At 34.5% G+C, this 27,994-nt stretch overlaps 1 protein-coding gene and 1 pseudogene across 4 annotated transcripts in view; both read left to right on the forward strand.

Annotated features, from left to right (window-relative positions):
- MAST2 (microtubule associated serine/threonine kinase 2) overlaps positions 1 to 27,994 on the forward strand; it is a 177,926-nt gene that overhangs the window by 70,512 nt on the left and 79,420 nt on the right. For all 4 annotated transcript variants that reach the window (XM_023534963.1, XM_023534961.1, XM_011367608.2 and 1 more), the window contains exon 4: positions 9,297 to 9,328. In XM_023534963.1, the coding sequence (XP_023390731.1) occupies positions 9,297 to 9,328 (32 nt within the window). The remainder of the gene's footprint in view (positions 1 to 9,296; positions 9,329 to 27,994) is intronic.
- On the forward strand, positions 11,776 to 11,894 carry LOC111744475 (annotated as a pseudogene).

Genomic DNA, 27,994 nt, shown 5'->3' on the forward strand with positions numbered 1-27,994 from the left:
TCCATGTGTTTGTGGTTCTTCTTGATTTCCTTCTAAGGTTGATCTCTAGTTTCAAAGCATTATGATCAGAGAATATGGTTGGTATGATTTCAACCCTCTTATATTTGTTGAGGCTATCTCTGTGTCCCAGTATGTGGTTGATTCTTGAGAATGTTCCATGTGCACTAGAGAAGAATGTCTAAGCAGTGTTTTGGGATGGAAGGCTCTGCAAATGTCAATTATGTCCATTCGGTCTACTGTGTCATTTAAGGATGTTATTTCCATATTGATTTTCTGTTTGGATGATCTGACCATAACCAACATGGGGCATTTACGTCCCCTACTACGATAGTGTTTTGATCTGTTTCTCCCTTTAGTTCTGTTAGTAATTGCTTTCCATATTTCAGAGCTCCCTGATTGAGAGCATAGATACTAATAAGTGTTATGTCTTCTTGGTGCATGATTCCCGTTATCATTGTGAATTGTCCCTAAGTATTTTCTTTACCTTTTTTTTTTTTTTTGAAGTCTATTTCATCTGCTATTAGTATCGCTACTCCTGCTTTTCTCTGAATGCTATTTGCTTGAAATATCATTTTCCACCCTTTCACTTTGAGTCTATATTTGTCTTTGGAACTGAGATGTGTCTCCTGGAGGCAGCATATGGTTGGGTTTTGTTTTTTGATCCAATCTGCAACTCTGTGCCTTTTTATTGGTGGGTTCAGTCCATTTACGTTTAGGGCGATTATCGAAATATGAGATCTTCTCATAGCCATTTTATCTTTTGCTTTCTGGTAGTTCAGTGTTTCCATTTCTTCCTTGTCCTTGTTTTTCTGTTTTCTTTATTTTGGTTGGCTTTTGTGGGTTTTCTCTCTGGTTCTTCTTGTTTTATGTAATGTACTTCAGTTCTGAATCTTCTCTGTGTGGTTACCATTATGAATATATAAAGGATGGATATGTATATATAATCGTCTATTTTCTTCTGCATGTGACTTATCTCCATTCCCTTTTGCAAACTTGGATCTTTGAATTCCCCCTTTTTAGTCATTGTTATCTCAATTTGTTCCTATGTATGCTGAATGTTCATTACTATCTTGCTATAGCAATTCTCTTCTTATTATTTAAGCTTATAATGCCATGTTCTTAGTAAGGGTTGCACTCCTCTGCTTCTATTTGCCTGATAGTCACTTTACCCTTAATGACGTGTTTTTTATTATTATTATTATTTTTTTTTGTCATTTTGTTTTAGGTGAGCTGACCCCTTTCAGTATTTCCTGTAGTACAGACCTTGTAGTGGAGAATTCCTTCAATTTTTGTATGTCTGGAAAGGTCTTTATTTCTCTTTCATATCTAAAGGAGAGCTTATTTGGATATATTATTGTAGGCTGGTAGTTCCTTTCACTTAATAGTTTAAATATTCGATTCCATTCCTTTTTGGCTTGTAAGGTTTGCACTGATAAGTCCAAGGATAACCTAATGGGTTTACCTTTATAAGTTACCATTTTCTTCTCTCTGGCTGCCCTAAGAATTCTGTCTTTGTCGTTGATTTTTGATAATTTTAATACATTGTGTCTTGTGAAGGCCTTTTTGGGCTAAGATAATTGAGTGTTCTGTTGACTTCTTGAGTTCCAAGCTCCAGCTCATTCCTTAGATTTGGGAAATTTTCGTATACTATTTGTCTGAAAATACTTCTTAGTCCCTGCTCCTTTTTCTTGCCTTCGATAATACCCATTATTCTTATACTTCCTCTTCTGATGGTATCAGCTAGTTCTTGAATTTCTCTTTCATTATTTTTCATTCTTCATTTTCTCTCTTCTTTTTGATTTATTTCTAGATTTCTGTCTTTGCTATCACTGATCCTTTCCTCCATTTGATTGACTCTATTTCTCAAGTTTGCTATTTCATTTTTTCACCTCTCGCAGTGTGTTCTTCAACTCCAGAAGTTTTATTTGGTTCTTTTCGAGGGTTTCAGTCTCCTTGCTCTGCTCATCTAGGTGTTTTTTCATTTCCTGAAATAGTTGATATGACTCGTTTCGGATCTCACTGAGTTTTTTCAGAAGTATCATCCTGAATTCTCTGTTATTTAAGTTGCTTGTTTCTATGTCTGTAAGCTTATTTTCTGGAGATTTTTCTCTTTCTTTCTGAGCTGTCTTGTCACTTTGGTTGTTCATGGTGTTTCATGGACTATTTCTCCACCTGGGCATTAATGGAAATGTATTCTGCTTTTTTTCCAGAAAGAAGATTTATTATATAAAAGTTTTCTTTAGCCTGCTGCAAAGCAGGCGCTTTTCTTTTGATTACCAGTAGGTGGTATCTAAGCCTCTTGGATCCCTGCTTTATATAAAGCCTTAAAAATGCCTTTTTATTTTCTTATAGATATTTAAGCACACTCGCTACTCTCAGTGTCAGTCCCTGTCAGTGCTAGCAACAGTTTTGGTAGTATTTGCTCAGAGCCCCTGGGGCTCCACGGTGATTGGTCTCAGAGGGTAAGGGGGAATGTTGGGGAGTGGGGGGTTGCAGGTCAGCCTCGGTTTTACAACCATGGCTGGTTAAAATCAACTGTTGTTTCTCTGCTGTCGGCTTCTCTGCTTTCTTCCCTGATGACTAGGCCCTGCTGCCTGCCACAGGGAGCTCACAGCTTTTCAGGCAGAGTTTTTCAGGGAATTGCCGTTCCTTCTCCCCTACCTCTCCTCATGCAGGGAGCTCTGGAGGCTGCAAGAGGCAGCTTCTTTATTTTTCCCAGTCCACTGCTTGACACCCGGGGTTCTGACCTGTGGTAGCTCTTATGTGCAGATCCCACGCTCAGACATGCTGGTGTGCAGTTTGGGTGTTTTTTGTTGAGTTTTAGATGTCCAGCTTATTGTTGTTTCAAGGGGAGAGATCTGGGAACATCTATCACTCTACCATGTTTTTGAAATCCTCCTCATTAATTTTTAAGAAGAAGAATGACCCAGTTAGTTTTGTATTGTTTAAAGATATTTTAGACTACACAGTATTTGTTTTATTAAATTCATATAGTGTCACCTAGAAAGCAGATATTAATTACATGATATTTACATTAATTCAACATTAAGAATTAAGGAGAACAAAGCTAAATTAAAGGGGGACCAATTAGGAAGATATTGTAGGATGATATTGGCTTAGACTTAGGTGACATGGCAGTGGAGATAAAGCGAAATTGACAGACTGAAGATAGATATTTTCCAGGTAAAATTGGCAGGGCTTGATGAATAATTGGTTCTGTAGGGTGATAATGAAGAATCAAGAATAACTCTAGATTTGGCAGTACCATCACTGAAATGGAAAACAAAGGAGGAATATGAATGAGTAGAAGATATATTGAGTTTTTAGACATGTTAAGGACAAAGTAGTTGTATATGTAACTGTAGAGCTCAGGAGAGAAATCTGGGATGGGCATAGAAATTTGGGAGTTATCTGAAAAATGTATTTGGAGAGGAGGGTTCCTAGGCAGAACTTTAAGGACAATCAATTGGAAAATGACATAAAAATTTTTATTTATGATAACTTCAAAAATATCTACTTAGAGATAAGATTAATAAAATAAGTGTACGACCTTTTTTCTGAAATCTGTAAAATATTGCTTAGAGTAATTAAAGAAGAGCTAAGTAAATGGAGCAACACGATGTTCATAGATTGGAAAACTAAATATTAAGATATCATTTCTTTCCAAATTGGTCTCTAATCCTTGCAGGCTTTTTTGGTAGAAGTTAATAATAATCTAATTCTAAAATTTTATGGAAATGCAAAGAATTTATAATATCTAAAACAATCTTCAAAAAGAAGAAGAAAGTTAAAAGGCTACATGATCTTACTTCAATATCTAATATTAAGCTACAGAATTAAGAAAGTATGGTGCTGCCTTAGGGTAGAAAAACAGATCAATAGAGTGAAGTAGAGAGCCCAGAAAGAGCCCATTCTATTATAATTTGATTCTCAACAAAGCAATCTGTTGAGGAAAAGATACTATTTTCAATAAATGATGCTGGAGTAAGAGGATATATCCATGTGAAAGAAATGAACCATAACTCTATCTTTCATATGACCCCAAAATTATTTCTTATGGATTATAGACCTGAACATAAAGGCTAAAATGGTAAAGCATCTAGAAATAAAATATAGGAAAATATTTTTGTGTCCTTGGCATGGGTAGAGGTTTCTTAGCTAAAAATACTGAAAGTGTTCACCATTAAACATATTGACAAATTGACCTTTATCAAAATTGAAAACTTTTACTCATCAAAAGACACCACTTATAACTCTATCTGGCAAGCCACTGAGTTGGAGAAAATATTCATCAAACGTATCCGTCAAAGGACTTCTATCTAGAATATATGACAAACTTTCCCAACTCAATAATGAAAAGATAAATAGCCTAGTTATAAAAAGACAAAATATTTTTAAATACTTCATTAAAGAATATGTACATGGCTGGTAAACACATGAAAAGATAGTCAACATCATCAGTCATCAGAATATTACAAATTAAACCAAAATGAGATACCACTACACACTCACTAGACTGGCTAAAGTTTAAAATACTAATGTCATATATTGGTGTGAATATAGAACAGTTGGAATTTTTGGCATGAATTAGGGCAATTCTTACATTATTAGTGAGTGTAGCATTTTATTAGCTGGAATGTGGAGCAATTGAAACTATCACACATGGTTAATGGGAATGTACCATGGTATAATTACTTTAGAAAAAGATCTGGTAGTTTCTTACAAAACTAAACATATACCCATCCCATAACCAAGCAATTCCACTCTTAGATATTTATCTAAGACAAAAGAAACACAGGTCTATTAAAGGATTATTACAGGAATGTTAATACTTAAAAACTTGAAATAACCCAAATGTTCATTAGTAGGAGAAAAGATAAATAAACTTTGGTATATTCATATGATCGCATATTGCTACCATTATATACAACAACACGGAAAAATTTCTAAAACATTATGCTGAGTGAAAGAAGGCTTATATAAAAGGTTCATACTTATATAAAAAGTTCCATTCATACAAAGTTCTGAGGCACAATTAATTTATGGTGAAAAAATGAGAATGGTATTTGCTTGGGGTGAGGGAATAGTGGTTTGTTGGGGATTTACCTAGAAAGGACACAATGGAACTTTCTGGATTGATGGACATATTCTGTATTTTAATAGGAATTTGGATTACCTGAGTGTGCACATTTATCAAACTTATCAGTTGGCACACCTAACTATATTTATAGTTGTATTTGTAAATTCACCAAAAAAAAGAAATAATTGTAAACAAATACTGACTTCTGGTTAATGATATACATATTGACATGTGTACTGATGTCTGCAGTCTACTTTAAGATATATTTAAAAAACATGGATGGATAGATGGTTAAGTATGTCATAAAGCAAATATTGTAAAATGTTCACAGCTATACAATCTAGGTTGTGGGTATATGGATGTTTGCTGTACAAGTCTTTAAACTTTTCTGTGTTTGAAAAAATTTCATAATATATTGGAAGGAAAATGATGTTACTGGTGTAATGAAATACAATTCTTGGTAAATATGACTTTAAGAAATACATTGTAATAGCAACAAGAAAATATAAGCTGTCTAGGAATAAATCTAACACATGATTTGTATAATCTTTATATGAAAAAGTAACAAAATTTATTAAGACATATAAGAAAGACCTAAATAAATGGAGAGATGTACCATGTTTCTTATATAGCCCTTGTCTGTACTGTAACTATGTCTGTTATCCTCATGTCAACTCTAGATTGAGTACAATGTCAAACTTTTTATTTAAGTTGATTCTAAAATTTATATGGAAGAGCATAGCCCCAAGAATATCTCCCATAATTTTTCAGAATAATAACAATGTGGGTGAATTTGCCTTACAAATATCAAGATTTATTGTCAAGCTTTATTAGTTAAACAATGTGAGGCACAGGGATTGACAGTACAGTGCCACAGAAAAGAGAGTCAAGAAAGACACCCCTGCCTGCACATATGGAAATTTAATATATGACAGAACTGATGTTGCATATCATTTAATAAATGGACTGGGATAATTGATCATCCATAGAGGAAAAAAATGTAATGGGTTCCTAACTCTATATATATTCAAAAATAAATTCCAAGTACATTAACAAACTTAGTATGAAAAGTAAACCTAAAATTCTTTTAGTAGAAAATGTAAGAAAATATATCTATGTTTTTTTTGTGTCAGGGATGTATTTCTTATGTATAAAAATAGGTCAGAATATAAAGGAAAGATTGATAAATTTGACTATATAAAAATTAAGTTCTTTTGTAATTCCATTTAAAAAAAGTAAAAAGATAAGTCTGAGAGAACATTTTCAATAAATATAACCTACAAATAATTATTAACCAGTTATATAATTATCAAGTAGACATCTATAACTCAGTAAGTAAAAAGGCAGACACTCTAATAGAAAAATGGGTCAGGGATATAAATAAGCAGTTCGCAGTTGAGGAAACCCTCATGGCCAGTAAACATGAAACACTGCTTAATTTCATTAGTAATTATGGGAAATGACAATTAAAAGTATACTGTGATATGATCAGAGCCATTAGATTGGCAAAAATTTAAAAGTTTAACAATACCAAGTATTGGAGAATATGTGAAACAGTTTGTTGAACAAATATTTTTTGAGCATTTACTACATGCCAATCATTGTTTTAAGTTGAGATGCATTAGTAAGTAAAACAAACTAAGATTTTTACCCTCAGGAAGCTTAGATTCTCGTGGGGGAAGGCAGAAAATAATAAACATAACAAATAATAAATTTACATATTATATTAGAAGCGATAAAAGGGTATTGGTAATAAGTAAAAAAGAAAATGAGCAGAGTAAAAAAGTGATGAGGTGGAAAGTAAATTAGAATATTACAAATGGCTCTCAGGTAGTAGGCTTCATTAAGAACTCAAGTGAAAATTGAGCCAAGAATTTTGAAGGCTGTTAAGGAGTTAGCCAAGGAGATATTTGGGGAAGAAGAACATTATAGGAAGAGTGCAAAGATTAGGATAAGGCCTGAAGACTAAAGAATACCTTATGTGTTTGCAAACAATAGTGTCCAGTCTGGCTGCATCAAAGTGATGGTTTACCCTACTAGGTCTTTATATGGATTAATACTTTTTCTGTTGAGTGAAATGAGGAGCCATTTGAGGGTTTTCAGCAGGAGTATTGTGATCTAACTGACCTTTAAAAGGATCACTCTGTTATACAGATAATAAACTCTATAGAGGGAGAAGGGTAGAAGCAGGAATGGGATAACAGTTAGGAGATGGTTGAGATGCCAGGGAGGGACCATGGTGGCTTAGATTGCAATATCAAATACCTAGAGGGTGTTTCATAACTTTTTTAGCAGCAAAACTTTACCTAACTTGAACTTTTTTGGTGACAAAATTGAACTGAGACTCTAGGTTTTTTTTAATCACATCTACTATGGCAATCATACATTTTGCTACAGAAATCTTAATGCATTTTGTTGCTGCCCTAGTTTTTGTTGAGGATGTTATAGAATATGTGATACGTATATGCTATTACATTAATACCCCCTCCCCCCAATTCCAATTTTTAAAACATGGCTAAATCTAAGGCTTTTGTTTAAGGTATTGTAAGCATATGTCTGTGGAGATAGTGCAATAATGGTTGTATTCTGGATGTATTTTAAAGTTAGAGCCCTTAAAAATTCTGATGGATGGGGTGTGGGGTATTTGAAAAACAGTGGAGTCCAGACGTCCAGGATTTTGTTCTGAACAACCAGAAGAATAGAATTACCATTATCTGAGATATGTAAAGGCTTTGATGGAGTCATTTTTAATGGAAAGAATGAGTTCAGTTTTGGGCATGTTGGATTTGAGATATTGAGTAGGCTGTTGGTTACAAGTATCAGGAGTTTGGGAGACAGATCTGATAAGAACTCTTAAGTGTTAGAGGGGAGGATAAATTGGTTTAGTTGTTTTGGGGAGCAACATCTGATACTTAATGACTCAGTTCCACATCAAAGAGTACATGCCTAAGAAGCTTCTTATACATGTGCATGAGACAATAAGTATAAGTATGTTTATAGGAGCACGTTTCGATGGAAAAGAAGAATGTGGAAAGGAAATTAAGTTTTCATTTACTGGAGAGTGCATAAATATTTTTAAAAATTTATAGACTGGACTACTGTACTGTACTGTACTGTAGATTAATAACTAAAGTGAAATACAGTTGATCCTCGAACAACATGGATTTGAATTGCAAGGGTCCACTTATACATGGATGTTTTTCAATATACAGTCAACCCTCTGTATCCCTGAGTTTTGCTTCTGTATACTCACCCAACTACAGACAGAAAACAGTATTTTTCATTCACAGTTGGGAATGTATGGATATGGAAGGCCAACTGTATGCATTGTTATATGCCATTTTATTTGAGGGCCTTGAGCATCCTTGGATTTTGTTATCTATAGAGAATCCTAGAACTAATGCCCTGTGCATACCAAGGGACAACTATAAAGTTTTGGGAGAATCAGAAGTTATACATGGATTTTCGACTTCCTGGGAGGGTCGATGCTCCTTAACCCCTGCATTGCTCAATGGCCAACTGTACATCCACATGAGTGAATCTCCCAATTATGTTGATTGACGTCAGCAGATGAATATATACAATTTGAAACCATGATATATAATTTAAAAATAATACTACTAATTATTGAATATGCAATAAAACATAATATACATATGGAAAAGATAAACAGAAAATTAAGAATAATTGTTAAGTGGGGATTAGTGGGAGGTGGGATTTGATAGATTTGAAAAGCAAGTCACAGGGACCCCAACTGTTATTATAAGAGTCCTTTCTCATACCACTGGTACATATAGTCATCTCTTTGTTATATTGTTTTCTATACATATTTATGTGTCTAAAATATTTTGTATTTTAAAAAAAGATCTCATTGTATTTCTTTTATATCCCTGGTGCTAATGATATGAATCCTTTACAATTCATCAGCTGGTCCAAGAAGTGCCTGGAATCTACATTGGTGAGATGGTTCCATCTAGTGGATAAAGTGTTGCAAGACATTCCTTTTGGGAAGGAAGAATAGAGGTGATACTTAACCTGACTGTCCTTTATTTCACTAAAATTTGAGAGACAAAGGAAAGGGTTATCATTTAGAAATATTTAGTCTTTGCCATTATTAAGATAATAGTATAAATCTCCTAGGACATTTAGTGTAGACCTGTAGGACTCAGATGGGCCTTTTTTTCTGCCTAACATGTGTTTATGTTTTTTTTTTCAGAAGGAGTTGAGCCTTCCAAGAAGAGGCAGCTTGTAAGTAGATGATAATTACCACATGATTTATGATTATGATCTCCTGGGGACTGTTCCCAGGAATCCCATTTATGAGTACTTTTCCTGTGAATTCCAACCGTGGCCGGGAAGTGGACAGGCTAGTCAACTTCTCTTGCTAGGTCATTTTCCCCTCTCCCCCTCTTCCCCATCCCCAATCCTTTTCTTTGTCTCAGTTTTGCCTAGTGTTTGGGAAAAGCTGCCACTTAAATACCTATCACAGTCTTATTTTGTGATTTACTCAGTTTTAGTAAACTCAAGTTTTTGAGAATGTTAAATTTGAAACTATTGACATCTACATCTGTCCCATAACGTGGTACTAAGTAAGGGAGAGGTCGACTTCTCTGACAAGTTGGGGCAAGGGCAGCAGCTAAGTTTGGGATGGACTAGGGCTGTGATAAAACAATGGCTTCGAAACTTTTTTTATAGAAACATATGAGATGTAATTGAGGACACAGCCATGTTTGTATGTATTAAGTATGCTTTATATATCATATGCATTTTTTTAAATGTACGAACCATATGATAATTCTATTACTGCCACTTTAGGTTTTTGTTTTGTAAAAACGTTCTTGTGGTTAAGTTGTCCTGTCAGAATTTTGTAAAGCCCTTTGTCTGGTGTATGAAAGCTCATTGTGATTTGATATAGAGAGATAGGAGTTATGAGTCAGAAAACTCCTAGGGTTCAGTCTTGGCTATGTCACTTAATTAGCTTTGTAAACATAGACAAATCACTTCATCTCCTTAAATCTCAGTTGCCTTATCTGTAAAATGAAGGTCATGATACCTGTTTTTCTTTTTCTTAGAGCTATTAGAAGGATCACTTAATATACGTGATGTTGCTTCACTTCTTAGAATTTTATTCTAAGGTGTGTTAGTTTTAGAATTCTTGTAAACATATTGGGTTAAATTTGGATAAATTTTATTATTTAAGAGCCACATTTCCTTCTTTAAATCTAGTTCTAATAGTGGATCTCAGGTCTAGGTTTGCAAGTGTCCCGAGTCTCTAAAAACTGAGCAAGGGCACTACCAGGACTTTTAATGGAGTGATACACCGAGTAGGTAGGTATACATAACTGAGAGGGAGTGGCTTTTCAGCATCATGTTCAGCAAATATTTGGTCACTTCCTACTATTTCTGGCTTTTGTTTTTGTTTTTGTTCTATTTGGAAGTTCTCTGAGATTTGCGTTTGCTTAAAATTAGGTGAAATGAATTAAGGCCTGAGACAGGTAGCTTCTTTCAGGGAAGTGTGCCTCCAATGAATGGAGTTTGCTGAGGAGGAGAAGGAAGAATATCTTGTCAAAATGACTTTTATTTGAAACTGGAGGAATTATTGGATCATTTTAGTTTTAAAGTAGAGGAATTTCTTTTCAGTGGTATCTAAAGTTAGGCCTACTCTAACTGCCTTAAAAGATTTAATAAGGTTCAGAAATAAATAAGTACTTTTAAATAAAGTAATTCACATTTAAGCAATTAATCAGTCAATAAATACATATTAATACCTACTGTATGTGTTGGGCTCTAAGTTCTGAAGTTATAAGATTCAATTAGACACATTCCTCTATATTCAGGACTTGTAGTTAAGTAAGCCAGAAGTTCTTCAGTGCAAACAATACTTCTTTTAATCTTTAATATTGGAGGAATAGAAAAGTTTTCTTCTGGAAGGAAGCCAGGAAATATAGATACTAATCTACGTTTTGCCACTAACAAGCCATGTGTGGTTTCAGCAGGAACTACTGTTTCTGGACCTGAATTGCATCATTGTAAAATGAGGGAGTTGGCTTATCTGATCTTTATGCTTAGTCATTTCAAATAATCAAAGTTCCGTGGTACTAATCTGCGTAGACCTGGGCAAGTCTTTGTAGGGAGTGTGCGATAGAAGGCAAAGGACGGCTTAGCATTTGCAGTAAAGAAGCCGGGAAGATAAGAACCACAAAGCATAAGATGTTGGAATATGTTTAATTAACGCTTAAAAGTTTGTGATATTTTGGAGAAACCAATGCTAACAAGTGACTTACCATTTGCCCTGTTGTTTCTTGTCCTTGTAGCCTAGTCTAAAAAGTTTTAAAAGTTATTATAATTGTAATTTGAATCATTGTCGGAAGGAGAGGGATGTTAGTAATATCCCTGTTTGCTTCTGTCCCAGATGGCTCTTGCAGGAACAGATCCTGCTGTATGCCCATTCCAGGTATAAAGGCCCATTTCTGTTGGCACATTCTCTCTAATATACTTTGTGGGCACAGAGAAATTTAGTGTTTGCAGCTAGTTTGGTGTCCTTGTCTTTTGAGAAAGAGTCAGGTTCATTTAATTAGCATAATTTTGAAAATACCTGAATAATATAAAATAAATGAAGTTCAGTAATTTTGTAGGCTCTCAATTGTTATGCTTTTCCATGTAATGTGGTGATTGCATTAAAATGGACAGAACTTGTCTACGGCCAGGCCACTCTGAACAAGCACAATCCCATCTGATCTCGGAAGCTAAACAGAATCGGGCCTGGTTAGTACTTGGATGGGAGACCACCTAGGAAGACCAGGTGCGGTAGATGTAAAAAATTTAAGGAAAAATAATAATAATAAGGGATTGTAAGCTGACAAGGTCCTTGCAATCTGTGAGGTCAACCAAGGGTTGCCTTGCCTAAAAAAAAATAAAATAAAATGGACAGAACTCAGTAATAGATTTCTAGATGTATGTGATATCTTAGCATTATACAAAATACACACTCTTTCACCCAAAAGTAATTCCTCCAATGGCTCAAATTGGTAAATGGAAGTATAGCATAAAAATGTGGAGGTTGTGCTTAAGAGCCAGATAGAGTTGGGTTTGGGTCTTGGCACCATTATTTACTAGGTGTTTTTTTGGTACACAAGTTACTATATTTCTGTTTGTCTTTTTGCCTCCATGTATTTGTTCAAATTAATCCATCTATCCATGCATCCATCATAATATATTTATTCAATTCTTAAATTATGTGCGGGCACTATCCTAGATACCGGAGATACAGTAGTGTTTAAGCAAAGTTCTTGCTCTCATGGAGTTTCCATTCAAGAGAGACAGACAAACAAAAACATAATATGTTTGTCTTTATGATATTGTGTAATATGAAGAAAAATAAAGCCAGATAAAAGATAGGAGGATATGTATTTTTGTGGGGCAAGCATTGAAAATTAAATTGTGTTGTCCAGGAATTTTCTCATTAAGGTGACATTTGAGCAGAGAATGAGTGATGTTGAGATATATATATATATATACATGAAGCAGAAAAATTATGTTATCCATCATAGGGTTTCTTTTTTTGGAGGGGGAAGGGCTTTATTGAGATAAATTTACATGCCATATAATCACCATTTAAAAGTATACCGTTCAGTGGTTTTTAGTGTATTTACAAGGTTTTACAACCATTACCACTGTCTTAATTCAGAACATTTCATCACCCTAAAGAAACCCCCTCTCACTAGCAGTCATTCCCCACCCATTCCACACTCTTCTAGCCTCTGGTATAACCACTAATCTACTCTCTGTTTTAATAGATTGGCCTATTTTGGACATCATATGTAAATGGAATTATAAAATATGTGGCCACTTGTATCTGTCTTCTTTTACTTAGTGTAATTTCGTCAAGATTCATCTTTTAGCATGAGTCAGTACTTCATTCCTTTTCAAGGGTAAATAATATTGTTTTATATATGTACATTTTGTTTATCCATTTTCTGTTGATGGACATTTAGGTTGCTTCCACCTTTTAGCTATTGTGAAGAATACTTCTATGGACATGGGTGTACAAGTGTCTGTTTGAGTCCCTGCTTTCAGTTGTTTTGGGTAAATACCTAGAAGTGGAATTGTTGGATTGTATGGGAATTCTATGTTTAACTTTCTGAGGAACCACCATACTACTTTACATAGCAGCTGCACAATTTTATATTCTCATCAGGGTTCTAATTTCTCCACGTCCTAGCCAACACTTTCTAGTTTCCATTTTTTAAATAATAGCTATCTTAATAGGAGTGAAGTTGTATCTCATTTTGTTTTTAATTTGTATTTTCCTAATTACTAGTGATGTCGAGCATGTTATCATGTGCTTATTGGTCATTTATGAACTTTTGGAGAAATCAAGTCCTTTGTTTATTTTTATTTAGTCGTTGGAATTCTTTATATATTCCAAATGTTAAGCTCTTATCAGATATATGACTTGCATATATTCTCTCCCATTTTGGAGGTTGTGTTTTAACTCTTTTCATAGTGTCCTTGATGCACAAAAGTTTTTAATTTTGATAATGTCTAATTTATTTTTTATTGTTTCCTGTGCTTTTGGTGTCATACCCTAGAAATCATTGCCAAATCCTGCATCATAAAGACTTTTTATGTTTTCTTCTAAGAGTTTAATAGTTTTAGCTCTTACATTTAGTTGTGCTTAATCCATTTTGAGTTAATTTTTGTTTATGGTGTAAAGTAAGTGTCTGACTTCATTCTTTTGCATACAAGTATCTAGTTTTCTCAGGACCATTTGTTAGAAAGACTGTCCATACCCCATTGAATGTTCTTGGCACCCTTGTCAAAAATATTTGACCATATATTTGAAGATTTATTTTTGGGTTCTTTATTCTGTTCCATTGGTCTGTATGTTTGTCCTTATACCACAGTTTTGATCACTGTATAATTGTAGTAAGTTTTGAAATCAGGAAGTGTGGAGTCAAAGTACCAGCATTGTTCTTTGAGATTGTTTTAGTTGTTCAGGATCCCTTGTGATTCCATATGAATGATGGAATGAGTTTATTTCCGCAAAAAACGTGGTTGGGATTTTGATAGGGGTTGTATTGGATTGTAGATCAATTTGGGTACTATGTCATCTTAACAATATTAAATCTTCCTATCTGTGAACGCGGGATTTTTAAAAGAATTTATTTAAATATTTTTAATTTCTTTCAGATATATTTCATAGTTTTCAATGTGCAGATCTTTTCCTTAGCTGAATTTATTTCTAAATAGTTTTCTCTTCACTATGCTATTATAAATGAAATTGTTTCTTTTTTTTTAATTGTTTATTGTTAGCAAATGATTTTTTTGTGTTAGTTTTGTATCCTACAAGGTTGATGAATTTGTTTCCCCTTGAGGTTTTTATTTACATTTCCCTAATGACTAAGGATATCGAGAATTTTTTCATATACTTACTGGCTATTTGCATATCTTTTTTTGGAGAGATTACTATTCAAGTCCTTTGCCCATTTTTTATTTGAGTTATTTGTCTTTTTATTGCTGAATTGTAAGGGTACTTTATATATTCTGTATTCTAGACCCTTATCAGATTCATGATTTGTAAATATTTTTTCCTATTCTGTGGGTTGTTTCACTTTCTTGATAGTGATCTTTTATGAACAAAAGTTTGTAATTTTGTTGAAGTCCAGTTTATCTTCTTTTTCTCTGATTGTGCTTTTGATAGCATATCAAAGAAACCATTCCCTCTTTCAAGGTTTGATTTGTTCCTGGGCATTAATTTATAAAGGTAACTGAGTGATGACACAGAGAGATCAATGCTATTAAAAGAAGAATTTATTACTTGCAGTTTCCACAAGAGGAGGGGGCATGCATGGAGAAAGTACACAAAGGTTTGGTCAGGAGGCAGAAAAGGGGAAAGCCTAAGCCGAAGCCTTTATTGGGATTTCTGCAGGAAAGACAGGGCAGGGCAGGGCAGGGCAGGGCAGGGCAGGGTAAACAGTGTAAGATTTGCTACTTTCAGTAATGTCAGTGGGCTCTAGGCTATACCGTGATTTTTAGTTGTCTGGTACTTGGCCTTGAGTGATATAGGGCAGGGGAAATATTGGTTTGATGTGTGAGAGTTTGATAAAGGAGGTGGTTGGATTATAGACTCGGGATTAGTTGAAAGGTTTGTAATAGGATTTTTGCACACCTGCAAAAGCTGGATTGCAGGGGAGATATAAACGACTTTCGCTGTTAGTTTGACCCTGTGATTAATGGATACCAAACAGACAATACTGAATCTAAGAAAACAGAACGAGTGTTTCCTTTTAAGGGTTTCAGGGTTTTAGCTCTTATTTTAAGTCTTTTATTGATTATTAATTAATTTTTAGGTATGACATAAAGTAAGGTTCTGATTTCATTCTTTTGAATGTGGATAACTATTGTCCCAGCACCATTTGTTGAAAGAACTGTTCTTTTCCTTTTAAATAGTTGTCTTAGGTTTCAGCAAGATCACTGGCTGCTCAGACTGTAGGGAGAGCAGGAGTAAAAGAGAAGTAAGTGAAGAAACTTACAAAATTCAGTCAAGGCCATGGTAATTCAGACAGGGTTGTAGCAGGTGAGGTGATGAGAAGTAGCTGGATATTGTGGAATGGAAGCTGACATTTGTTGATAGTTTGGGTATATGAGAGCAAGAGAAATTGAGGGTGACTGCAGGGTTTTAGAGCTGAGTAATTAGATGTATATGGTTGCTATTTACTGAGCAAGATGGGGAATATTGTGAGTAGAGCAAAGTTTGTTATTGTTAGTTTTGTTCTTGGGGCAGGAGTGGAGTTTGTTGGAGGAATCAGGACATTGGTGTTTAACATCCAAAAGGAGTGTTGATAAGGCAATTGTATATGTGAATCTGGGGATCAAGGGTGGAATCTTATTTAATAGAGGTATGCATTTGAGGATTAACAGTATATAGATGATAGTTAAAGCTATGAGACTGGATGAGATAAACTACTGAAGTGTGACTCAAGTGTGGTCAACTTACTGGTTAAGGTAACAAACTGTTACCGGTTTGCATTAGTTAATTATAGAAATCTAGAGTAAGCAATTTGACGTCGTTGTAACCTTCAAGCATTTGATCATTTTTCTGTTAGTTCATATTTATTGTATTTTGCAATGGTTTGTGATGCATTAAAAATTTCACCTGGTCCTTCACCATAACTAGTTTGAGAAGCACTGACCTGGTGAGTGAGTGAGTCTAGAGAGAAAAGAAAAGAGATCTAAGGACTAAACCCTGAGAGCACTTTAGTATTTACTATTTAGGAGTAAGGAGAATTCATCAGTAAAGACAAGGAGCAGCCAGTGAAGTTGGAAGAAAACCAGAAGAGAGTGGTGTTTCCAAAGCCATAAGAAGAAAGTATGCCAAATTCTCCTGACAGGTTATGTAAGGTGAACAACTAAGAATTGACCTTAGGGTTTAGTAATAGGGAAGTCCTTATTGGTGACTTTGGCGAGCCATATTAATGAGAGGTGGGGCCAAAGATTGATTTGAAGGAGTTCAAGAGAATGGGAAACAGTATTACCTATGTAATAATTTCCATTAAAAATGTTTAACCTCAGTTGAGTATATGTAGAAATAATCAGAAAAGTCCCATTTGAGGGGCTAATATATAGAACTACTGGCCTTGACTCTTTAAAAAATGTCGAAGTTGTGAAAGATCAAAAAAAAAAAAAAAAAGACTAAGGATGTGTCCTAAATTATTGGAGACAAAAGAAACCTAATGAATAAATGTCATGTTTGATTATTGGTTGGGTCTCGAATTTTAAAAAATAGTTGAAGGACATTATTGGGATAATTGAGGAAATTGGAATGTGAACTTTTACTAGATAATATTATTGTGTTGGTGTTAAACATCCTTAATGTGACGATGGTGTGGTAGTTTTCCCTTGTTCTTAGACCAAGGATGTTAATTGTGGAAGTGTTTGAGGGAGGTGTTATGATGATTACAACTGACTTTCAGCTAATTAACACAAAGTGTGTGTGTGTGTGTGTGTGTGTGTGTGTGTGTGTGTGTGTGTGTGGTGAGAGAGACAGAATGAGAGAGAAGGGAGAGAAAAAAGCAAATGTAGCAAACTGTTAACAGTTGTTAAATCTAAATGAAGGGCATGTAGTGTTTCATTTAATTCTTGTTCCTTTTCTGATATTTTGGGGGAGGAGTTAATTAGTATATACTGTTCTTTTGAAGAGTTTTGCTGAAAGAATCATAGAAATCAGGTGATAGCTGGAAAAGGTTATAGAGTTGAGTTTTCTCCCCTCTTTAAAATATAAATGGGAGATATTACATTTATGTTTGTATGTCAGTGATATTATCCAGTAGAGAAGGAAAAGCTGATATAGGAGAGGAGGGAACAATTGTTGGAATGTTCTTGAATAGGCAAAAATGGAGGACATCAAAGTACATGTGGAAGTACTGGCCTTAGACAGGAGTACTTGCAGTTTGTCCAACAGTAGCTTTAGTTGCCTCAAATTTATCTGTAAAAAATTATGCATGTAAAGTATAAGGCATAGTGCCTGCAATAAACTAGCAATTTGTTATTGTTATAGAATTTAGCTCAGAGCCTGTTACTTTTGACAATGGTAGTTGTTAATTATTGTTTTTATTATTAGGCCATAATTATCTGTTTGAAGCTGTAAGTTCTTAAGAAAAACAAGTTAGTAAAATCCTAAACCAGGTTAAATGAACAATAGCGTGCCTTAGAAAAACCACAGAATATTCATGGTTGGCTTTGGTTACATTAGGGAAGAGAGCAACTAAATTCCAATATGGCAAAAGAGAACATCCAGGCCTGCGATGATAAGGACTTTGTTGGGACAAGTTGGTTATGAAAGTTCTTTAGCCTGGCTCATACCATTTATTTTAGATGTAGCTTCCTGAAATTAAATCATTTTCATTTTTAGAAAGTTATTTCATATGTAAACCCATCTGGATATTATTTAATGCATTAAAAAATCTAGTCTAGAACATCAGCTCTAGAGGAGGCTGATAACCTTGTTGAAAATGTACATAATATAATATTGGTGGAAAAAGAATTTAAGGAAAATGAAGTTCTAAATCTATTTGTATTTCTTTACTAAAGGCATAAAAGTATTGTATTTTGCTTTCTCTCAATTAAAATAGCTCTGAATGGCTTCCCTTGTACAGCTCTGTGCAGGGGACCTCCTCTTGGAATTCTTTTCAAATAGGATTTTTTTTGTTGTTGTTGTTTGTGAATTTCAGCACTAGTACCTAGGCCCTACACTTAGAAGCTCAATGTAAATAGTGTTTATATCTAGTTACCCAGAAAGCTAAGCTTTTCTAATACTCATTATAACTTCAGGTAATTGTCCTCATATTTCTTGAAATGTCTTTGCTTTATTTCTTTGAGGTTGTGAGCATTTAGTGGAGGTAAAGAAGAGACTGTAGGAGTGAAGAGGTAGCTGTAGCACTGTCAATGGGATGTGTGTGTGCGTGCGTGCTCTTGTGCATGTTGCTATTGGTGGCCTTTATTCTTAGAGTCCTTAGGGTAGTTATCCTTCTGCACTGTAGACTTACTAATTTAGGAAGTGGACTTGGACATCAGATAATAGATGAAAATAAATGCCAGATGTCTGCAATGATAGGCAGTGGGCAGGGAGGAGTTCCTGGGGCTCAAGGATGTGATGTGTCAAACTTGGTCCCTTGAAACTGACATATGAAACAGTATCATGTACTTTCCCACTCTGATGGAATTTGATGGTATTTGCTTGGATAAATGCTTCTGGGGAATGTGCTAAAAAGAGATACCACCTGCTACACATAGTAAACCCTTTGTGTGGTATCAGTGATGCCTGACACAAGGCTTTGGTTTCTCCATAGACTTTGAAAATCAAGAAATTTAAGGACTGTGAAGAGCAGAATGATAGCTTTGTGTTATAATTAATAGTCTTTTTAAATTGGGCTTGTATAGGAAATGACCTCACATAGGTTCTCCAGTGGGAAGGCAGGAATTGGTAGACGTTGGCAAGGATGGAGCAATTGTCATCACTAATTTCCCAGCAGAAACCACTTTGTTGTTAAAAAAAATGCATTTGGTCTGTTAGTGAACCATAAGTATGTAGACACAGGACCTGAACATTGAAAATCCTTGAGAGCCGATTTGTTACTATTATGTTAAGAATGACTATTATTATGCTAATCGCCCTCACATTTTTATGCCTAGACCTCACAACTACTAATTCACTATAATCTGCTTGGGTATCTCAGAGACATCTCAACTGAAAGGATTGTCTTTCTCAAAAACTTACCCTTTTCTTATTCTCTATCTTATTAATGGTACTACTTCCTCAAGATAGAAAGCAGTTATTCTTGTTACCTGTCTGTTCCTCACACTCACGATTCCTTTCTGTTTTACCTCTCAAATCTCTCTTAATTCTCTCTACTTCTTTCTATTACCACTGGTATGTCCACATAGTCCAAGCCATTGTGCTCTCTTGCCTCTGTACTAATTTCCTAACTAGTAATTTTTAAAGTACAGATTTGATTATTAGATGTTTATTTAAACTTGTTTAGTGAATTCTTTATTACAAGATCACACCTGAATATCTTGACATGGCCCAAAAAACCATCTGCACAATCTGGTTCCTGTCTTTGTCTACATATTTTGCACAGTATGTTTCCTGTACCTGGAGTGTTCTTTCTCCCATCTGTACCTGGTTAGCTCCTACTTATCTGTCAAATCTCAGCTTATAATCTCACTACCTTATGATAGGTTTTTCTGACCTCGCCTGTATCTTGCTGTCACTATACTAAATTGACTTTCCCAGAATGTATCCTCATGAAATTCTGTACTTTTCCTTCATAGCTCTGACTACAATTATAAATAGTTATTTGTCTGTCTTCTCCTATCGGATGGTCTGTTTAGTCTTTTTAGTCTGGCTTGGGCTTCCATAACAGGGTACCACAGGCTGGGTGGTTTAAACAACAGAAATTTATTTTCTCACAGTTTGGAGGCTTGATGTCCAAGATCAAGGTGCCAGCATGGTCATTTTCTGGAGAGGGCCTTCTTCACTTTCTCACTGTATGCTCACATGACGTTTCCTTAGGGTGTGTGGGGGTTGGGGGAGAAGAGAGGGAGAAAATGAGAGAGAATATCTTCTTCCTCTTAAAAGGCCACCAGTGCTATTGGATTAGGTCCCCACTCTTGTGACCACATTTAACCATAATTACCTCCTAAAGACCCTTTTCTCAAATATAGGCACATTGGGGGTCAAGGTTTCAACATAGGAATTTTGCGGGGACACAGTTCAGTCCATAGCAGATGGTAAGTGTCATGAGATCAGTACCATGTTGTATGGTACAATGCTTTGTCTCTAGGGCCTAGTATAGAGTTTAACACAGCAGGCAATAACTTAGGCTCGTTCCTAACATTTGTGTGGCCTGGGACAAGAATACAAATGGAGTTATAAATGTTTAAAAGTTTTAAATAAAACTTACAAACCGTAAAATAAAATATGTTGTATATGTAGAATAAAATATACTCTCAATTTGAGAAGTATAATTTCAGAATAACAAATTACAAAAAAAGTTGCATAAAGCTATTGATTTAAAAAATAAACATGTTAAATATTTTATTTAACTCAATAATAATTGAGTTAATTGAGGGTATCAGGCAGATGTTGCTGCTAGTTAAGAGAAGTGAAAGAAGCACATTCGTGTGTAGTAAAGAAATGTTGAAATAAATTCATAAATGGTTAAAAAATTGATTTTTCTATGGGCAGAAGAGAAGTCAATTGAACTTCTGCTATGCAGAATTTATTTGCATATCTATAGACAAGAACTATTTTGCATTGCTATAAGTTATCTATAACTTAGAGTTTAAAATAGCTCAAAGGCAATAAAAGACTAGAATTAAATAATGTATTCTCTCAACAATACATAGTTTTCCATCAGAAGATTATTTCTTTTTTCTTTGCTTATACCAAGTTTCTTTACAGTCTCCCCCACCCTTTTGATCTAAAGCGATCTCAGATATTATTCTTGATCACAAAACAAGGTTGATCTCAAGTTTGGCCTGGTTATTTACATAGGGGTAGCAATAATGTTAATTTGCCATATAGGCTTTCTTAAGTTTGCTGGAAATTCTATAAAGAATATCTGATTAAACTTTAAAAGCCTCTATTATTTGTATTTTGAGGTTAGAAAGCCAAGTTTTATAAACTTTCACATTTCATCTGCAGTACTTATAAATTTGGGTGAATTCTACTCTTATTGAGGTCCTCAAATGTCCTAAGGGTGCTAGGCTTGCCAGGAACTGACTTTCCTTATCATTTCTAAGTCTGGACCTTATACAAAGTCAGTTTTTCTGGGAGGGTTGGTAAGTATTGGCTCCATAAAGTCAACCATAGTTCCTTAAAAGTGGCTTATTATTCTTGATTAAGTGTCATTCTCAAATATGACATTTCAGGCAAAGTTTTGGTTGCGTAGCCATTTTTCACAATTGTATTTTAAGGAGATTCAGTAAGGTAATTCGGTAAGACTTTCTTAAATCTCACTAGAGAGAGAGTCAGTGAGAAACAGGAATGGCTCAGGAATGTTTCATTTATAACAGCAAAGGTTGCTAAAATGTTAAAGGTTTAGATAGCTTAAGAAAGAAGAGAACAGGCTTCTTTATATATACAGAAAATAGACTTTAAGACAATATTACAAACAACTACAATCATCCTTCATTAGTTCGTTCAGTCCTGTGTAATTAATTTTCATTTCACTGGATGTTAGGTAAGTAGTCTGCTTCTTGACTAAAAAGAGTTCTGGAAATTCTGACTCAGTCTCCTGGAATGGTCTGGAAGTTGTTCAGCTGTCTAAGCTATGGCATTAGAAGCCTGTGCCCAAGAGTCTATTCTTTGATGTGTCAATAGTTTGAAATACCTGCTACAGTCCTTTTCCATGGGGCTCTGAGACAATCCTTTGCTGAGAACACAGACTCTGGCTTCTAGTTGATGGCAGAGCCTTCAGACTAGTATCAGTGTAAAACAAAATCTCTCTTTAAATGACAGGGGCTTAAAATAGCTGTGGTCAGGTTATTACAGATAACTTTTAAATGTGAATGTTCTGATGAGAATTAATAACAGAATAATGCAACTAACAAGGGGATTAAGTTGTTTCTGTTGCGTGCAAAGCAATAATAAAGCCAGTTCAAAAAACTTTTAGCAAATATCTTTAAGAGTAGTTCTTTTCAAAAAAGAGAGTGAAAATTATATCTGGTTTATATAACATGGATGGACATAATTTTTACATAGGAAAATATCTTGATATATTACATATAATAATCTAATAGTATAATGTAAATACCAAGAACATATCAAGATTACATTAAGGATATAAAGTGAAAAGATTCAATGAATGTGGAGTAAGTCCTAGACATCTGTATTTTATAAAACTCCATTAACCTAGAAAATACTAGATTCAAATTTTAGTAGTAAGGTTGTTACCAAGTAAGCATTTAAATAACTGAACTTAATACTGAAAACACAAAACTTCTGTTTCCTAAAATCTGGCAAAACATTATCAGGACTCATAAACAGAAGCACATTATGGACAACAAAGGGTATTGACAAATCTTTAGGAACTTTCCATAAATTATGTAAATTCTAGACTATTTATATTAATAGCATTTTGCTTGTACAAATTTAAATACAAATTTAAACTAGGGAAGGCTGAACATCTTTTCTGATTTGACAGCTTTCTCCATGAAACCTACCAATAGTAAAATAATCAAACCTGATTATTTCTAGCACCTCTCTATAATTGTGAAAGAACCATTCTTGTGATTTTTCCAGAGATGCTCTGGGATATCTCAAAGATAGTTTTAGGTAGTAAAAATATCCTGAAAGTTTTATTTTACTATTTTCTATATTTAGGATCCGATTTTGAGAAGGCAAAACTTCAAAGAGTTGTCAGTGGAAACTCTTAAAATAGGAATGTTGGTGCTTGAGAAACAATACCTGGTTACTTAACCAAGGTGACAATAAAACATTTAAAAGTAAATAGAAGGTAACACACTTTTGAATAACCACAACTTTTTTTATGAGGAAATTTTGTTTGCTTTCTTAAATAATTAAGGACAAAATAAGTCAGCATAAAGCAAAGAAAGTTATTCTGGTAAGACACAAAATATTTGCTATCTGGGCATATTACACAGGAAACAAGATTAACCTTTACTGTCGTAAGCAAAGGCAATAAACAGTAAACCAAGGAGACTGGCTTATCAAAACTGAACAAATTTTGCCAAGATTCAGTTCATAGCTTTTCAGACTTATGGCATGGTAGTATTAACCATGGCAAACAAAATTCACTTTTCAAGTTTCATTCATTATTTTCCTTCATTTTCCAAAATGTATTTACACTTGAAGACAGTTCTTAGGAGGTTGTCAAGGTCAGGTTTGATTTTATAATAATAGTAAGATGATATTAACATGCAATGCATCTATCATTATCTTCAAGTAAATTAATAAATAAACATTTAAAAATGGCTCAGACCATCCAGTCAATCACAGTCAACCAACTGAACCAAGAAAGTTAAATATATTTTGAGACACTAAGATTGGGGATTATTTGTTAAGTAGTGTTTTGGACTGAATGTGTCCTCCCAAAGTTTATATGTTGGAGCTCTACCCCCGCTTCAATGGTGTTTGGAGTGGGGCCTTTGGGAGGTAATTAGATTTAGATGAGGTCATAAGGGTGGGGTATCCATGATGGGATTAGTGTCCTTATAAGAAAAGGAAGAAATCTCTCTTCACCCTGCCATTCTCCTTGCCATGAGGGCACAATGAGAAGGTGGCTGCCTGCAGTCCAGAAAGTGAGCCCTCACAAGGAACCACATTTGCTAGCATAATGATCTTATTAGACTCCCCAGCCTCCAGAACTGTGAGAAATTAATCTCTTGTTTTAGCAAATATAAAAAATTGTTTCCATTTGTAGTAGTTATTATTGATAGTTATAACCCATAGAAATAAGCTTTTTGAGTCCTCAACGACCACCACAATATGTAGAATCATTTTATTACCCTAAAATATTTCTTGAATAGTTTTGTAGTCAATTCTTCTTCCATCTCTTGGCCTCAGGCAACCACCGATCTGCTTTATGGCACTATAGATTATGTTTGCCTGTAGAATTTCATATAAGTGAAAAATCATACAGTCTTACTCTTTTATATTTGGCTTCTTTCATATTTCAATACTCTTGTTTATTTTAATGCTTAGTATTTCCATGTGTGAATACACCACTACTTGTCTGATGGATATTTGGGTTGTTTTCTGTTTTTGGATATTGTGAATAAAGCTGCTATGGCCATTCATGTACAAGTCTTTTTATGGAAATATGTTTTCATTTCTCTTGGGCATGTACCTGAGAGTGTTCAGATCATGAAAACAGTATCTCAGTCATTGCTGCCACCAATAGGAGTAATTTATCAGCCATAAACAAACCTAAAACAAAACCCAATTATATAGAAGGAAATTAAAATTAGAAAAATTAGAGAGTAAATAAATTTCAGATTCACCTCTGGAATCCAACTTTATATCACCACTTAAGATTTACCTCTGGAAGCCAAGACATTCCTGGGCAGCCCACATATGAGGTGCACTTCTCTCATGTGACTCCGTGAGGTGAATCCATTGGGCATTTTGGTGGAAGACTTCTAACACTGTTTAATGGGTAATTTTCTAAAAAAGATAAAATCATGGCTCTCATCTAGATATGAAATGAAACATTTAAGGAGTAATGAAAACCTCATCATTAATAAGGGAACCAGACAGATGTTATAACTTGTCAGTTATCAGTTTTTTCTGTTATCAATTTTTTTTTATTAAGTTTATTGGAGTAACATTGGTTAATACAATTATATAATTTTCAGGTGTATATTATAATTCTACATACATATATTCTATTGTGTGATTACCAGCCAAAATCCAGTTTCCTTCAACTACTGTATATTTGATCCCCTTTACCCACTTCATCTTCCCCCAACCCCCTTAAGTTGACTCTTTTTACCCTGTCTACCTCTCCCCTCCTCTCCCACCCCCTACCCTCTGGTAACCACTAGTCCATTGTCCATGTCCCTGAGTCTCTGTTCGTCCTGTTCATTTGTTGCTTTTAGGTTTATATCCCACATATAAGTGATATCATGTGATTTTCTACTTTTTCAGTCTGGCTTATTTCGCTTAGCATGATTATCTCGCGATTCCTCCATGTTGTCGCAAATGGCAGTATTTCATCTCTTCTCATGGCTGAATAATATTACATTGTATATATGGGCCACAGCTTTAGCCAATCATCTATCGCAGGATACTTTGGTTGCTTCCATGTCCTGGCCACTGTGAGTAATGCTGCTATGAACATCGATTTGCAAATATCTTTTCGGATATGAGTTTTCAAGACTTTGGGGTAAATACCCAGTAGAGGGATTGCTGGATCATATGGTATATCAATTCTTAGTTTTTTGAGGAACCTCCATACTGTTTTCCATAGTGGTTGTACCAATTTGCAGTCCCATCAGCAGTGTATGAGGGTTCCTTTTTCTCCGTATCCCCTCCAACATTTGATCTAGATATGAAATGTTTCATTTCATATCTAGATCATAGCTATTCTAACAGGTGTGAGATGGTATCTCATTGTGGTTTTGATTTGCATTTCCCTAATAGCTAGCAATGTTGAGCATCTTTTCAATTATTTGTTGGCCATTGGTATGTCCTGTAGAGAGAAGTGTCTGTTCAGGTCCTCTGCCCATTTTTTGATTGGATCGTTTGTTTTTTGTTGTTATTGAGTAGTATGAGTTCTTTGTGTAATTTGGATTTTAGGCCCTTATTGGAGGCATTGCTTGCAAATATATTTTCCCATTGCGATGGTTGTCTCTTTACCTTGTTGACAATTTCTTTTGCTGAGCAGAAGCTCTTTAGTTTGATCAGGTGTACATTATAATTTGACATCCGTATATTCTATTATGTGTTTATATGTTTGAAAGTTGGCAAGATGACAGTTTAATTAATACTGCACCCATCTAGATGTTCATCTGTTCGAGCAATAAAGCGCCCTTATTATAAAGACAATAAAGGGTCTAAGGGTAGACAATTCATAAGTTATTAAAATGTCCATACTTCTCCTGGCTTTATTTCAGTAAAATCACTATGTTGTAATTAAGATTTTCTTATAAGTTTTGTTATTTTATCTCAAACGGGGTGAAAAGAATGTAAAATACCTTGTTAATTATTTTATATATTTATTTATTATACATATTGAAATGATATTTTGAATATACTAGGTTAAATAAAATAGATTAAAAATTTTTTAATTGTTATTTTGTCAATAATACCAAACTAATAAACTTTCTTGAGTCATTCTGTTTCTTAGATTAAACAAAAGTTAAGTTCTATTTAGAGGCTATTTGTTCTGCTGTAGCAGTAGAAATTGGAATTGTCAAAAAAATCTTAATACATAGATTTAGAAACGAACTATGAATTTCACACATCAGACTTTGTAATGGAGTCTTTTGATAAATTATTATTGTCACAGAAGATATTATACAATATTTTAATGTTATTTTAGAAATTGCTATCTGATATTGCAATTTCACCATCTCTTAAAGCAATTGGGCCATAAAACATTTCTTCAGATCTTCTTTAATCTTTTCACTGCTGGGATATTTTAAAGAAAACCAAACATAGTGGTATGTTCAGACTAAACCTTGATCTGTAATGGCCCTCATGCAGTCTAGTCTATAAAAATCAGTTTGGGATTATTTGTTGGTGAATCTTCTTCATAGTCATGTATGGTAAACATACTCTAAGGGGACCCCCATAGTTTCCTCCTCTTGGTGTTCATACTTTTGTGTAGTCTTGCTCTCCCTGACTGTGGGCAGTACTTGTGACTTGTTTTTCTAACCAATAGGACATAGTAAAAGCAATGGGGTATCATTCCTGTGACTATATTATGGTATATGCAACTTTGTCTAGTTAGCAGACTTACCATAGATACTGTACTGATTCGATGGAGTAGGCAGCCATGTTAGAAAAGCCTATGTGGCAAGGAACTGCGGTAGCTTCTAGGAGCTGAGGGTAGCTTCCAGTTGATATCCATCAAGTAGCGAGGGCCCTCAGTCCCACAGCCATAGAGAAATGAATTTGGCCAACTACCTCATTGAGCTTAGAGGTAGATTCTTTCCCAGCTAAGCCTCCATGTGAGAATGGAACCCAGATGACACCATGATTGCAGCCTTGTGAGACCCTAAGCAGAGACTTAGCAAACTAAGCTTTGTTTGAATTCTTGACTCAGAAACTCCGAGATAATGTTTTGTTGTTTTAAGTGGCTATGCTATGGTAATTTGTTATGCAATAGAAAATGAATACATCATGCAGAAATACTTTTTCCATTTTCTTGTTTTAATTTCCTTATGTTTTATTGCAGTATGTCACTTTCATTGTATCTGCTATGTGGAAATTCTTTTGACTAAGATATTTTTAATCTTTTAAAAAGTGAAAGAGCCAAACTTAGATTTCTTTGGTTTTTTTTGGCTCCCCCAAATAATAAATGATAAGTGTATCTTTAAGTTTGTAAATAGCCACCACATAAGCTTCAAAATGTTTGTACCATTTTATACTCCAACGATATTAAAGTTCTAGTAGGCCCACATCCGTAGTAACACTTGTTACGGTCAGACTTTTAATTTTAGACATTTTAGTGGGTATGTAGTGGTATCTCATGGTGGTTTTAACTTGCATTTCCAAATAAAAAATGATGTTTTTCATGTCCTTATTGGCCATTTATATATCTTCTTTTGTGAAATGTGTGCTCAAATCTTTTGCCCATTTAAGAAACTGAGTTTTTTTAAAAATTGAGTTTTTAGGAGTTGTTTATATATTCTAGGTATTGATTTTTTTTTTTTTTTTTT

Source organism: Pteropus vampyrus, unplaced genomic scaffold, assembly GCF_000151845.1.
Source record: "Pteropus vampyrus isolate Shadow unplaced genomic scaffold, Pvam_2.0 Scaffold135, whole genome shotgun sequence".
Taxonomy (NCBI): Eukaryota; Metazoa; Chordata; class Mammalia; order Chiroptera; family Pteropodidae; genus Pteropus; species Pteropus vampyrus.